The following is a 15,078-nucleotide window of genomic DNA, read 5'->3' as shown; positions in this document are numbered from 1 at the left end:
GTCCCTGGGTGGGGTTTTGGGGAATCCCAGGAGGAATTTTGGGGGATTTTGGATGAGTTGTGGATTTTGGGGGAATTTTGGGGGTTTTTTTTGGGGGGGGTCGGGTCTGATTTTTTTGGGGGCGTTTCTGGGTTTTTGGGGCGGAATTTTGGGGAGGGGTTTGGGGTTTTTTGGGGGGGTTTTCTCGTTTTTAGGGGGAGATTTTGGGGCGAGTTCTGGGATTTTTTTAGGGTTTCTGGGAGAGATTTTGGGGCAGATTCTGGGGGATTTTTTCGGTTTTTTTGGGGGAGATTTGGGGGAATTTTTTGGGGTTTTTGAGTTTTTGGGGTTTTTTTGGGGGGATTTTCTCGTTTTTAGGGGGAGATTTTGGGGCGAGTCCTGGGATTTTTTTTAGCGTTTCTGGGGGAGATTTTGGGGCAGTTTCTGGGGGATTTTTTCGGTTTTTGGGGGAGATTTGAGGGAATTTTTTGGGGTTTTGGGGTTTTTGAGTTTTTGGGGTTTTTTTGGGGGATTTTCTCGTTTTTAGGGGGAGATTTTGGGGCGAGTTCTGGGATTTTTTTTAGCGTTTCTGGGGGAGATTTTGGGGCAGTTTCTGGGGGTTTTTTTCGGTTTTTGGGGGAGATTTGAGGGAAATTTTTGGGGTTTTTTTTGAGTTTTTGGGGTTTTTGAGTTTTTGGGGTTTTTTGGGGGGGTTTTCTCGTTTTTAGGGGGAGATTTTGGGGCGAGTCCTGGGATTTTTTTTAGCGTTTCTGGGGGAGATTTTGGGGCAGATTCTGGGGGATTTTTTCGGTTTTTTGGGGGAATTTTTTGGGGTTTTTTTTTGAGTTTTTGGGGTTTTTGAGTTTTTGGGGTGTTTTTTTTTTGGGGTTTTCTGGTTTTTAGGGGGAGATTTTGGGGCGAGTTCTGGGATTTTTTTAGCGTTTCTGGGAGAGATTTTGGGGCAGTTTCTGGGGGATTTTTTCGGTTTTTTGGGGAATTTTTTGGGGTTTTTTTTGAGTTTTTGGGGTTTTTGAGTTTTTGGGTTTTTTTGGGGGGGGATGTCCCCATGTCCCCCCCCCGTGTGTCCCCCCCCTTTGTGACACGAACGTGACCAGACGGGTCCCCCACCCCCACGATGAATAATTCCCCTATTTTGGGTGGAAAAACGGCGATTTTGGGTTCCTGAGGAAATTCCTCTCCTTTGACTCCTCTCCCGCGCCCCCACAATGGGACGAATTTGGCCAAGTTTGGGCAAAAAAAAGGCGCCGGAGGTAAAAAAAAAAAAAAAAAAAGGGAAAAAAAAAGGAAAATAAAAAGTGAAAAAAAAAAAGGGGGAGAAAGGAGAAAAAAAAAGGGGGGGAATGGAGAAAAAAGGGGAAAAATGGGAAAATAAACAGGAATGAAAAGGGAAAAAAGGAAAATAAAAAGTGAAAAAAAAAGGGGGAAAGGAGGAAAAAAGGGGGAGAAGTGGAAAAATGGGGAAAAAAAGGGAAAAATGGGGAAAAAAGGGGGAAAAGGGGGGGAAAATGGGAAAATAAAAAGGAATAAAAGGGGGAAAATGGGAAAAATAAACAGGAATAAAAAGGGGAAATAAACAGGAATGAAAAGGGAAAAAAGGAAAATAAAAAGTGAAAAAAAGGGGAGAAATGGAAAAAATGGGGAAAAAAGGGAAAAATGGGAAAAAAATGAAACATGGGGAAAAAAGGGGGAAAAAGGGGGAAAATGGGAAAATAAAAAGGAATAAAAGGGGGAAAATGGGAAAAATAAACAGGAATAAAAGGGAAAAAAAAGGAAAATAAAAAGGGGAAAAAAGGGGGAAAGGAGGAAAAAAGGGGAGAAATGGAAAAAAAAGGGGAAAATGGGGAAAATGGAAAAAAGGGGAAAAATGGGAAAATAAAGAGGAATAAAAGGGGGAAAATGGGAAAATTAAAAAGGAATAAAAGGGAAAAAAGGAAAATAAAAAGAGGAAAAAAAGGGAAAAAAGGAAAATAAAAAGTGAAAAAAAAAAGGGGAGAGAAAGGAGGAAAAAAAAGGGGAGAAATGGAAAAAATGGGGAAAAAAAAGGGGAAAATGGGGAAAAAGGGGAAAATTGGGGGGAAATTGAAAAATAAAAAGGAATAAAAGGGGAAAAGGGAAAAAGGGGGGAAAAAGGGGGGAAAAAAGAGGGAAAAAGGGGGGAAAAGGAGACAAAAAAAAGGGGAAAAAAAGAAAAATGGGATTTTTCCTGTGGGGTTTGGGATTGGGGGGATTTGGGGGGGATTTGGGGGGGTTTGTGGGGTCTATAGGGGGTTATGGGGCACTGGGGGGAGTTTGTGGGGTCTATGGGGGATCTGTGGGGTCTATGGGGGGATCTATGGGATCTATGGGGTTCTATAGGGGGTCTATAGGGGATCTGTGGGGCACTGAGGGGAGTTTATGGGGTCTATGAGGAATCTATGGGGTCTATAGGTGTCTATGGGGTCTATGGGGTCTATAGGGAGGCTATGGGGTCTATAGGGAATCTATGGGGTCTATGGGATCTATAGGGGATCTATGGGGTCTGTAGGGGATCTATGGGGTCTTTAGGGAATCTATGGGGTCTGTGGGGTCTATAGGGAATCTATGGGGTCTAGAGGTGTCTATGGGGTCTATGGGATCTATAGGGGATCTATGGGGTCTGTAGGGGATCTATGGGGCCTGTAGGGGTCTATGGGGGTTCTATAGGGGGTCTCAGGGTGTCTATGGGGTCTATGGGGTCTGTAGGGAATCTATGGGGTCCATAGGGGATCTATGGGGTCTGTGGGGTCTGTAGGGGATCTATGGGGGTCTCTGGGTGTCTCTGGGGTCTCTGGGGGATCTATGGGGCCTGTAGGGGATCTATGGGGTCTCTAGGGGTCCATAGGGAATCTATGGGGCCTGTAGGGGATCTATGGGGTCTGTGGGGTCCATAGGGGATCTCTGGGGGGTCTCTGGGTGTCTATGGGGTCTATGGGGAATCTATGGGGAATCTATGGGGTCTATGGGATCTATAGGGGATCTATGGGGCCTGTAGGGGATCTATGGGGTCTCTAGGGGTCCATAGGGAATCTATGGGGTCCATAGGGGATCTATGGGGTCTGTGGGGTCCATAGGGGATCTCTGGGGGTCTCAGGGGTCTCTGGGGTCTCTGGGGCACTGGAACAGCCCCAGGCCCCCACAAAGGGAGGTTGGGACACCCCAAGTTCCCCTCGGCGTCCCCGGAGCTGCCACCGCAGAGGCCACCACAGGAAGGGGGAGGTGGCGTCACCCCGGGGTGGGGACAGCAACGGGGACACCATGGGGACAGCATGGGGACACGGGGGGGACACAGAGGGACATGGGAGGGACATGGGGACACTGGTGTCACCCCGGGGTGGGGACAGCAACGGGGACGGGATGGGGACACCATGAGGACACGGGGGGGACAGCATGGGGACACCACGGGGACACCATAGGGACATGGGGGGGACACCAGGGGGACATGGGAGGGACATGGGGGGGACATGGGAGGGACATGGGAGGGACACCACGGGGACACCATAGGGACATGAGGGGGGATACCCAGGGGACACCATGGGGACATGGGGGGGGACAGCATGGGGACACCATGGGGACACCATAGGGACATGGGGGGGACACAGGGGACACCATGGGGATATGGGGGGGGACACCATGGGGACACCCAGGGGACATCATGGGGAGACCATGGGGACATGAGGGGGGACACCATGGGGACACCAGGGGGACATGGGGGGGGACACCCAGGGGACACCCAGAGGACACCATGGGGACACAAGGGGGGGACACAAGGGGGACACGGGGGTCACAGAGGGGACGTGGGGACCCTGGTGTCACCCCGGGGGTGGCAGCAACGGGGAGGGGATGGGGACACCCAGGGGACACCATGGGGACATGGGGGGGACACGCAGGGGACATGGAAGGGGACACGGGGGGGTCATGGGGGTCACAGGGGACACGGGGGGGTCACGGGTGACACCCGGGGGTCACGGAGAGGTCACGGGAGGGGACACGGGAAGGGACGCGGGTGGTGACGTCACGGGGGGACCCCAGTGGAAATCCCCCCCTCCCCCCCCCCCCCCCGCCCCGCCCTTTAAAGGCAACGGCGGGGCCGGAGGCGGCTCCAGAGACGGGACCGGGACCGGGAACGGGAACGGGAACGGGACACCGGGATCGGAACCGGGACAGCGGGAACGGGACCGGGAACAGAACCGGGAACGGGACCGGGACACCAGGAACGGGAACAGAACCGGGAACGGGACCGGGACACCAGGAACGGGAACAGAACCGGGAACGGGACCGGGACACCGGGAACGGGAACAGAACCGGGAACGGGACCGGGACACCGGGAACGGGACATCGGGATCGGGACACCGGGAACGGGAACGGGAACAGAACCGGGACACCGGGAACGGGAACAGAACCGGGACACCGGGAACGGGAACAGAACCGGGACACCGGGAACGGGATCGGAACCGGGAACGGGAAAGGGAACAGAACCGGGACACCAGGACATCGGGACCGGGACATTGGAACCGGGACACCAGGACATCGGGAGTGAGACCAGGACAAGGACCGGGACATTGGGAACTAAATCAGGACCGGGACCGGAATCAGAACCGGGACATCGGGACCGGGATCGGAACCGGGACATCGGGACCGGGATTAAAACACCGGGACCGGGACTGGGACATCAGGAGCGGGACCGGGACCGGTACCGGGATCCTGGGAGTGGGACCGGAGCCGATTGTGAGACAGCGGAACAGGGAGTGAGAGCAGAGAGAGGTGAGGGGACAGCGGGACCGGGACCGGGACCGGGAATGGGAATGGGACCGGGATTGGGACCGGGAATGGGGCTGGGAATGGGACCGGGAATGGGGCCGGGAATGGGACTGGGACCGGGAATGGGACCGGGAATGGGACCGGGAATGGGACCGGGAATGGGACCGGGAATGGGATCGGGAATGGGACCGGGAATGGGACCGGGAATGGGACTGGGACCGGGAATGGGGCCGGGAATGGGACCGGGAATGGGGCTGGGAATGGGTTTAGGATCGGGATTAGCACTGGGGGTGACACCAGCACTGTCCCCACCCCTGGTGCCACCCCAAGTGTCACCCCGCATCCCCAGTGTCCCCAATGTCCCCCCAAATGTCCCCAATTTACCCCAGTGTCCCCAATGTCCCCCCAAATGTCCCCAAATGCCCCCAATGTCCCCCCCCAATGTCCCCCAATGTCCCCAATTTACCCCGATGTCCCCAATGTCCCCAATGCCCCCAATGTCCCCCCCCAATGTCCCCCAATGTCCCCAATTTACCCCGATGTCCCCAATGCCCCCAATGTTCCCCCAAATGTCCCAAATTTCCCCCCAATGCCCCCAATGTCCCCAATGCCCCCAATGTCCCCCCAAATGTCCCCAATGTCCCCAATGCCCCAAATACCCCCCCAATGTCCCCAATTTACCTCAATGTCCCCAGTGTCCCTAATTTCCCCTCAGTGTCCCCAATGTCCCCAATGTCCACCCAATGTCCCCAATGTCCCCAGCATCCCCAATGTCCCCAATGTCCCCCCCAGTGTCCCCAATGCCCCCAATGTCCCCCCAATGTCCCCAATTTCCCACCAATCCCCCCAATTTCCCCCCAAATGTCCCAAATGCCCCCAATGTCCCCCCATATGTCCCCAATTTACCCCAATGTCCCCAATGCCCCCCCAATGCCCCCAATGTCCCCCCCAATGCCCCCAATTTCCCCCCAATTTCCCCCAATGTCCCCAATGCCCCCAATGCCCCCAATGTCCCTGCAGGATGCAGATGACCCAGGTGGCCCAGGTGGCCCTGGTGGCCCTGGTGGCCCTGGTGGCCCTGGTGGCCCTGGCGGGCTCAGAGCCACCAGACCCGGCCGGGATGGCCCAGCTGGTGACAGATTTTGGGCTGCGGCTGTTCCGGGCGGCGCTGGAGGCCCGAGGTGACACCAACGTCATTTTGTCACCCTACGGGGCCACCTCGGTGCTGGTGGCCCTGCAGGTGGCCACGGCCGGGAGGGGACGGCGGCAGCTGGAGGAGGCCATGGGCTTCAGCATCGACGGTGAGGGGACATTGGGGACATTTTGGGGACATTTTGGGGACTTTTGGGGACATTTTGGGGACATTTGGGGACATTTTGGGGACATTTTGGAGACATTTTGGGGACATTTGGGGACATTTTGGGGACATTTTGGGGACATTTTGGGGGACATTTTGGGGACATTTTGGGGACATTTTGGGGACATTTTGGGGGACATTTTGGGGACATTTTGGGGGCATTTTGGGGACATTTGGGCACATTTTGGGGACATTTGGGCACATTTTGGGGACATTTTGGGGACATTGGGGACATTTTGGGACATTTTGGGGACATTTTGGGACATTTTGGGGACATTTTGGGGACATTTTGGGGACATTGGGGACATTTTGGGGACATTTTGGGGACATTTTGGGGACATTTTGGGGACATTTTGGAGACATTTTGGGGGCATTTTGGGACATTTTGGGGACATTTTGGGGACATTTTGGGGACTTTTTGGGGACATTTTGGGGACATTGGGGACATTTTGGGGACATTTTGGGGACATTTTGGGGGGAATTGTCACCATTGGGGACATTTTGGGGACATTTTGGGGGGAATTGTCACCATTGGGGACATTTTGGGGACATTTTGGGGACATTGGGGACGTTGGGGGTGGGGCTGAGGTCACCGGGGACAGGGTCACTGACCTCACCTCGGGGTCATTGTCACCACTGGGGACACTTTGGGGTCATTGTCCCCATGGAGGGCGGGGATTTGAGGTCATTGTCACCATTGGGGACCACTCTGGTGTCCCTGTCCCCATGGGGGTGGGGTCCTCGTCCGTGCCTCAGTTTCCCCCCATCCGTGCCTCAGTTTCCCCTCAGTTTCCCCCCATCCGTGCCTCAGTTTCCCCATTCCCTGCCTCAGTGTCCCCTCATTTCCCCATTCCGTGCCTCAGTTTCTCCCATTCCCTACCTCAGTTTCCCCCCATCCATGCCTCAATTTGCCCCCATCCGTGCCTCAGTTTCCCCCCATCCGTGCCTCAGTTTCCCCCTGTTCCGTGCCTCAGTTTCCCCATTCCGTGCCTCAGTTTCCCCCATACGTGCCTCAGTTTCCCCATTCCCTGACTCAGTTTCCCCTCAGTTTCCCCGCTCTGTGCCTCAGTTTCCCCCTGTTCCGTGCCTCAGTTTCCCCTCAATTTGCCCCGCTCCCTGCCTCAGTTTCCCCATCCGTGCCTCAGTTTCCCCATTCCCTGCCTCAGTTCCCCCCATCCGTGCCTCAGTTTTCCCCATCCGTGCCTCAATTTCCCCTCAGTTTCCCCCTGTTCCCTGCCTCAGTTTCCCCTCATTTCCCCATTCCGTGCCTCAGTTTCCCCATTTCCTGCCTCAGTTTCCCCATTCCGTGCCTCAGTTTCCCCCATCCGTGCCTCAGTTTCCCCTCAGTTTCCCCTCAGTTTCCCCCCGTTCCGTCCCTCATTTCCCCGCTCTGTGCCTCAGTTTTCCCCTGTTCCGTGCCTCAGTTTTCCCTCAGTTTCCCCCCATCCGTGCCTCAGTTTCCCCATTCCGTGCCTCAGTTTCCCCATTCCCTGCCTCACTTTCCCCATTCCCTGACTCAGTTTCCCCATTCCGTGCCTCAGTTTCCCCCCATCCGTGCCTCAGTTTCCCCCCGCTCCGTGCCTCAGTTTCCCCTCAGTTTCCCCGCTCCGTGCCTCAGTTTCCCTATTCCCTGCCTCAGTTTCCCCACTCCGTGCCTCAGTTTCCCCATTCCGTGCCTCAGTTTCCCCTCAGTTTCCCCACTCCGTGCCTCAGTTTCCCCATTCCCTGACTCAGTTTCCCCTCGGTTTCCCCGCTCCGTGCCTCAGTTTCCCCCCATCTGTGCCTCAGTTTCCCCCCATCTGTGCCTCAGTTTCCCCATTCCGTGCCTCAGTTTCCCCCCCATCTGTGCCTCAGTTTCCCCCTGTTCCGTGCCTCAGTTTCCCCATTCCGTGCCTCAGTTTCCCCATTCCCTGCCTCAGTTTCCCCCCGTTCCGTCCCTCATTTCCCCGCTCCGTGCCTCAGTTTCCCCATTCCCTGCCTCAGTTTCCCCCTGTTCCGTGCCTCAGTTTCCCCATTCCCTGCCTCACTTTCCCCATTCCCTGCCTCACTTTCCCCATTCCCTGACTCAGTTTCCCCATTCCCTGCCTCAGTTTCCCCATTCCCTGCCTCACTTTCCCCATTCCGTGCCTCAGTTTCCCCATTCCGTGCCTCAGTTTCCCCCCGCTCCGTGCCTCAGTTTCCCCCTGTTCCGAGCCTCAGTTTCCCCCTGTTCCGTGCCTCAGTTTCCCCCCGTTCCGTGCCTCAGTTTCCCCCCGTTCCGTGCCTCAGTTTCCCCGTTCCGTGCCTCAGTTTCCCCCCGTTCCGTGCCTCAGTTTCCCCATTCCCTGCCTCAGTTTCCCCATTCCGTGCCTCAGTTTCCCCGTTCCTCCGCAGCCCCGGGGGTCTCGGCCGCGCTGCGGGGGCTGCGCCGGGCGCTGCGGGGCCAGGGTCACACCCTGGAGGTGGCCCAGGGGCTCTTTGTGGCCCGGGGGGTGGCCCTGAGGGGTCCCTTTGTCACCCGCCTGGCCACGGCCCTGGGGCCCCGCGGCCTCGCCCGCCTGGAGCTGCGCAACGGGGAGGGGGCGAGGAGGGTCCTCAATGCCTGGGCCAGGGCCAGGACGCGCGGTGAGACCCCCGGGATTGGGGATTTGGGGTGTGAGACCCCCGGGATTGGGGAATTTGGGGATTTGGGGATTTGGGGATTTGGGGAGGGGGCGCGGAGGGTCCTCAACGCCTGGGCCAGGGAGAGGACGCACGGTGAGACCCCCGGGATGGGGGATGTGGGACCCCCGGGATTGGGGATTTGGGGATTTGGGGATTTGGGGTGAGGGATCCCCGGGATTGGGGGATTTGGGGATTTGGGACCCCCGGGATTGGGGATTTGGGGATTTGGGGATTTGGGGAGGGGGCGCGGAGGGTCCTCAACGCCTGGGCCAGGGCCAGGACGCGCGGTGAGACCCCTGGGATGGGGGGATTTGGGATGGGGGATTTGGGGTGTGAGACCCCCGGGATGGGGGAATTGGGGTGTAAGACCCCCGGGATTGGGGGATTGGGACCCCCGGGATTGGGGATTGGGACCCCCGGGATTGGGGATTTGGGGATTTGGGGAGGGGGATTTGGGGATTGGGACCCCCGGGATTGGGGGGATGTGGGGTGTGAGACCCCCGGGATTGGGGGATTGGGACCCCCGGGATTGGGGGAATTGGGGATTTGGGGATTTGGGGATTTGGGGATTTGGGGAGGGGGCGAGGGGATCCCTTTTGGGGGAGGATCAGTGGATTTGGGAACCCCCGGGACCCCTTTTATGGGGAGGGGGTGAGGGGTGCAGGGACCCTCCTTTTTGGGATCAATGGGGTTTTATTTTTCTCAATGTGGTTTTTATGGGGTTTTCTTGCTCTCAATGGGATTTTATGGGATTTTATTGTTCTCAATGGGATTTTATTGTTCTCAATGTGATTTTTATGGGGTTTTCCTGCTCTCAATGGGGTTTTTATGGGGTTCTCAATGGTTTCCCCTGCCCCTGCTGACCCCGCGGTGCCCCCAGGGCTGGTGTCCGGCCTGGTGCCCCCGGGGGCGCTGTCCCCCCGTGTCCGGCTCGTGGTGGCCTCGGCCGAGTTCTTCGGGGGCTCCTGGGGGGTCCCGTTCCCGCCCGGCGCCACCCGGGCCCGGCCCTTCCTGCGCCCCGACGGCTCCGAGGCCGCCGTGCCCATGATGGCCACGACGCTGAGGCTCAGATGTGGTGAGGACGGCACCGGGGGCACCTGGGGGCACCTGGGGGGCAGCTGGGGGGTACCTGGGGGGTACCTGGGGCACCTGGGGGGAATCTGGGACACCTGGGGGGAACCTGGGGGGCAGCTGGGGGCATCTGGGGGGCACTTGGGGGGCATCTGGGGGACACCTGGGGCACCTGGGGGGAATCTGGGGGCATCTGGGGCATCTGGGGGGCACCTGGGGCACTTGGGGGGCACTTGGGGGGCATCTGGGGGCACCTGGGGGGAACCTGGGGAGCATCTGGGGCACTTGGGGGGCACCTGGGGCATCTGGGGGGCACCTGTGGGGTACCTGGGGGTACCTGGGGGACCTGGGGCATTTGGGAGCACCTGGGGGGCACTTGGGGGGCACCTGGGGCACTTGGGGCATCTGGGGGCACTTGGGGGGCACCTGGGACACCTGGGGGGCATCTGGGACACCTGGGGGACACCTGTGTCCCCTCTGAGCCCTCCAATGTCCCCCTGTCCATCCCCGTGTCACCCTGTCCGTCCCCCTGTCCATCCCTGTGTCCCCCTGTCTGTCCGGATGTCCCCCTGTCCGGACCCCTGTCCCCTCTCACCCCCACCCCCCCAATGTCCCCAATTGTCCCCAAATGTCCCCAAAGCCCCCAAATGTCCCCAACGTCCCCAATATCCCCAAATGTTCCCAATCCCCCAATGTCCCCAACGTCCCCAACGTCCCCAATGTCCCCGATGTCCCCAATGTCCCCAATCCCCCAACATCCCCAACATCCCCAATGTCCCCAGTGTCCCCAATGCCCCCAATGTCCCCCATGCCCCCATTGTCCCCAACGTCCCCAACGTCCCCAACATCCCCAATGTCCCCAATGTCCCCAACATCCCCAACGTCCCCAATGCCCCCAAATGTCCCCAAATGTCCCCAACGTCCCCACTGTCCCCAATGTCCCCAACGTCCCCAATGCCCCCAAATGTCCCCAATGTCCCCAATGTCCCCAACATCCCCAACATCCCCAATGCCCCCACTGTCCCCAACATCCCCAATGTCCCCGATGTCCCCCCAGGCGAGTTCGAGTCCCCCGGGGGGGTCCCGTTCCTGGCGGCCGAGCTCCCGTACGCGGGGGGGGAGGTGGCGCTGCTGCTGCTGGCGCCCCTGGGGCGCCACGTCCCCATTGTCACCCTGGTGCCGCTGCTGGACGCCCGCGGTGTCACCGCATGGGTGGCACAGCTGCGAATGGCCACGCGCGAGCTGGCGCTGCCTCGGTGAGAGCGGGGGCACAGCGGGGACACATTGGGGGGATTGGGGACAATGGGGACAATGGGGGGATTTGGGACATTTGGGGACAGCGGGGACAGTGGGGAGATTGGGGACAATGGGGACAATGGGGGGATTGGGGACATTGGGGGCAATGGGGACACTGGGGACAGTGGGGACAATGGGGACAATGGGGGGATTTGGGACATTTGGGGACAGCGGGGACAGTGGGGACATTGGGGGGATTGGGGACACTCTGGGGGGTTGGGGACATTGGGGGGACATTGGGGGGATTGGGGACAATGGGGACAATGGGGACATTGGTGACATTGGGGGCAATGGGGACATTGGGGGCAATGGGGGACATTGGAGGGATTGGGGACATTGGGGACAATGGGGGACATTGGGGGGATTGGGGGGTTGGGGACATTGGGGTCAATGGGGACAATGGGGACATTGGGGGGATTGGGGACAATGGGCACAATGGGGGGACATTGGGGGGATTGGGGGGTTGGGGACATTGGGGACATTTGGGGGACATTGGGGGCAATGGGGGACATTCGGGGGATTGGGGGGATTGGGGACAATGGGGACAACGGGGACAATGGGGACAATGGGGGGACATTGGGGGGCTGGGGACATTGGGGGCAATGGGGGACATTGGGGACAATGGGGACATTGGGGACATTGGGGACAATGGGGGGATTGGGGACAACGGGGACAATGGGGACATTGGGGGCACATTGGGGACAATGGGAGGACATGGGGACATTGGCGACATTGGGGGGACATTGGGGGGACATGGGGGGATTGGGGACGTTGGGGACGTTGGGGACATTGGGGACAATGGGGACAATGTGGACATTTGGGGGACATTGGGGACATTGGGCACAATGGGGACATTGGGGACATTTGGGGACATTGGGCACAATGGGGACAGTGGGGGGATTGGGGACATTGGGGGAAAATGGGGGGAAATTGGGGAAAATGAGATTTGGGGACATTGCAGGGACATTGGGGACATTGGGGACACTTTGGGGACACTCTGGGGACACTTTGGGGACATTTTGGGGACACTTTGGGGACATTGCCACCCCCGTTCCAGCTTCTCCCTGGAGAGCTCCTGGGACCTCCGGGGTCCCCTCAAGGCTTTGGGGATCCTCGACCTCTTCGAGCCCGAGCGCGCCGACTTCTCCCCCATGACAGGTGACGCCCCCAATGTCCCCAAATGTCCCCAAAATGTCCCCCCAATGTCCCCCCAATGTCCCCCCAATGTCCCAAATGTCCCCAAAATGTCCCCAAATGTCCCCAAATTCCCCAAATGTCCCCATTGTCCCCAATGTCCCCAATGTCCCCAAATTTCCCCAAATATCCCCAATGTCCCCCAATCCCCAATGTCCCCAATGTCCCCAACGTCCCCAAATGTCCCCAAAATGTCCCCATTGTCCCCAATCCCCCAAATGTCTCCAATGTCCCCAATGTCCCCAACATCCCCAAATGTCCCCAAATTTCCCCAAATATCCCCAATGTCCCCAATGTCCCCCCAATGTCCCCCAATGTCCCCAAATATCCCCATTGTCCCCAAATGTCCCCAAATTCCCCAAATGTCCCCATTGTCCCCAATGTCCCCAATGTCCCCAAATTTCCCCAAATATCCCCAATGTCCCCCAATCCCCAATGTCCCCAATGTCCCCAACGTCCCCAAATGTCCCCAAAATGTCCCCATTGTCCCCAATCCCCCAAATGTCTCCAATGTCCCCCAATCCCCAATGTCCCCAATGTCCCCAATGTCCCCAAATGTCCCCAATGCCCCCAAATGTCCCCAAATGTCCCCAATCCCCCAAATGTCCCCAATGTCTCCAATGTCCCCAAATGTCCCCAAATATCCCCAATATCCTCAATGTCCCCAGTGTCCCCAATGCCCCCAAATTCCCCAAATGTCCCCAAATCTCCCCAAATATCCCCAATGTCCCCAATGTCCCCAATGTCCCCAATGTCCCCAAATGTCCCCAAATGTCCCCAATGTCCCCCCAGGTGAGGAGCAGTTGGTTCTGGGCCCGGTGCTGCAGAAGGTTCGGATGGAGGTGACCGAAAACGGCACCGAGGCGGCCTCGGCCTCAGGTTTGGGGCGTTTTGGGGCATTTTGGGGCATTTGGGAGATTTGGGGAATTTTGGGGAGATTTTGGGGGTTTGGGGGGTTTGGGAGTTTGGGGAATTTCGGGGGGAATTTGGAGGATTGAGGGGATTTTGGGGTTTGGGGGATTTTGGGGGATTTTGAGGGGTTTTGGGGTTTGGGGAGATTTTGGGGATTTTGGGGCGATTTTGGGGATTTTTAGGGGTTTGGGGGATTTGGGGGATTTTGGATGGATTTGGGGATTTTGGGGGATTTTTTTGGGTCTTTAGGGGGATTTGGGGGATTTGGGGGCATTTGGGAGAATTTTGGGGGGGGGTTGAGGGATTTGGGGGATTTTGGGGGAATTTTGGGGGAGATTTTGGGGGGAATTTTGGGGGGATTTTGGGGGGAATTAGGAGGGTTTAGGGGTTTTGTGGGATTTGGGGGATTTGGGGGAATTTTGAGAGGAATTTGGGAGGAATTTTGGGGGAATTTTGGGGGAATTTGGGAGGAATTTTGGGGGAATTTTGAGAGGAATTTGGGAGGAATTTTGGGGGGAATTTGGGAGGAATTTTGGGAGGATTTTTGGGAGGAATTTGGGAGGAATTTGGGAGGAATTTTGGGAGGATTTTTGGGAGGAATTTGGGAGGAATTTTGGGGGAATTTGGGAGGAATTTGGGAGGGATTTTGGGAGGAATTTTGGGAGAAATTTTGGGAGGAATTTGGGGGGAATTTTGGGGGAATTTTGGGAGAAATTTTGGGGGGGATTTTGGGGGAATTTGGGAGGAATTTTAGGGGAATTTGGGAGGGATTTTGGGAGGAATTTGGGGGAATTTTGGGGGAATTCTGGTGGGAATTTTGGAGGGATTTTGGGGGGAATTAGGAGGGTTTTGGGGTTTTGCGGGATTTGGGGGTTTTGGGGACATTTTGGGGTTTTTTTGGGGGGGGTCTCACTGTGTGCCCCCCCTCCCGCAGCTGCCGTGGTTTATTCCCGCATGGCCCCCCCCGAAATCATCTTGGACCGACCCTTCCTCTTCCTCATCCGCCACCGCCCCACAGGTTTGGGGCATTTTGGGGCAATTTGGGGCATTTGGGGGCAATTCGGGGTTTTGGGGGAATTTTGGGGGATTTGGGGGATTTTGAGGGGTCGGGGGAGTTTGGGGGATTTGGGGGAATTTTGGGGGATTTTGGAGGGATTTGGGGATTTTTGGGGATTTTGGGGGCGGATTTTGGGGGGGATTTTGGGGATTTTGGGGCTTTGGGAGAGTTTGGGAGGATTTGGGGGAATTTTGGGGATATTTGGGAGATTTGGGGGAAATTTTGGGGGATTTTGGGAGGATTTAAGGGATTTTGAGATTTTAGGGAGTTTGGGGATTTTGGGGGGTTTGCGGATTCAGGGGGGATTGGGAGATTTGGGAGGATTTTGAGGGATTTGGGGAGATTGGGGGGGATTTGGGGGGTTGGTGAGGTTTTGGGGGAACTTTGGGGGTTTTGGGGGAATTTCGGGGGGATTTGAGAGGTTTTGGGGGATTTTGCAGAATTTTGGGAGTTTTGGGGATTTTGGGGGTGTCTCGGGTGCCCCTGACCCCCCTTTCTCCCCCCATAGGCGCCGTTCTCTTCGTGGGGCAGGTGACGGAGCCCTGAACACCCCAAAATTGGGGACACCCCAAAATTGGGGACATCCCAAAATTGGGACACCTAAAATTGGGCACACCTAAAAAATTTGGGTCCTGTGGGGCCTGTGGGAGCTGTAATTTATCGTTGAGAGTTTAATATATAAAATATATTGAATGTAATAAATTTATGAAATATATAAAATATAATAAATTTATGAGATATATAAAATATATTAAATTTATTAAATTTATTA

At 56.9% G+C, this 15,078-nt stretch overlaps 1 protein-coding gene across 1 annotated transcript; it reads left to right on the top strand.

Moving 5' to 3' along the window:
• Nucleotides 1–4,606: 4,606 nt before the first annotated feature.
• LOC129134365 (plasminogen activator inhibitor 1-like) lies at nucleotides 4,607–15,054 on the top strand. The gene is made up of 10 exons (XM_077192895.1): nucleotides 4,607–4,779; nucleotides 5,797–6,077; nucleotides 8,507–8,694; nucleotides 9,018–9,063; nucleotides 9,657–9,851; nucleotides 10,905–11,103; nucleotides 12,201–12,301; nucleotides 13,130–13,216; nucleotides 14,184–14,267; nucleotides 14,815–15,054. Exons 2-10 carry the CDS (start codon nucleotides 5,798–5,800, stop codon nucleotides 14,850–14,852), a joined length of 1,218 nt encoding a protein of 405 aa, XP_077049010.1. The 5' UTR covers nucleotides 4,607–4,779; nucleotide 5,797; the 3' UTR covers nucleotides 14,853–15,054.
• The last annotated feature ends 24 nt before the right edge of the window (nucleotides 15,055–15,078 follow it).

The sequence above is a fragment of the Agelaius phoeniceus genome, chromosome 36 (genome assembly GCF_051311805.1).
Source record: "Agelaius phoeniceus isolate bAgePho1 chromosome 36, bAgePho1.hap1, whole genome shotgun sequence".
Lineage (NCBI taxonomy): Eukaryota > Metazoa > Chordata > Aves > Passeriformes > Icteridae > Agelaius > Agelaius phoeniceus.
The sequence above is the reverse complement of the archived record's forward strand: the minus strand, read 5'-3'. Positions and strand labels throughout refer to the sequence as shown.

Bases quoted from the DNA above. Each gene is read 5' to 3' on its own strand.
- LOC129134365 (XM_077192895.1), top strand. From the start codon at position 5,798: ATGCAGATGACCCAGGTGGCCCAGGTGGCCCTGGTGGCCCTGGTGGCC. The intron at 6,078-8,506 runs GTGAGGGGACAT...GTTCCTCCGCAG, and splicing joins CATGGGCTTCAGCATCGACG to CCCCGGGGGTCTCGGCCGCG. The intron at 8,695-9,017 runs GCGAGGAGGGTC...GGATTTGGGGAG, and splicing joins AGCTGCGCAACGGGGAGGGG to GGGGCGCGGAGGGTCCTCAA.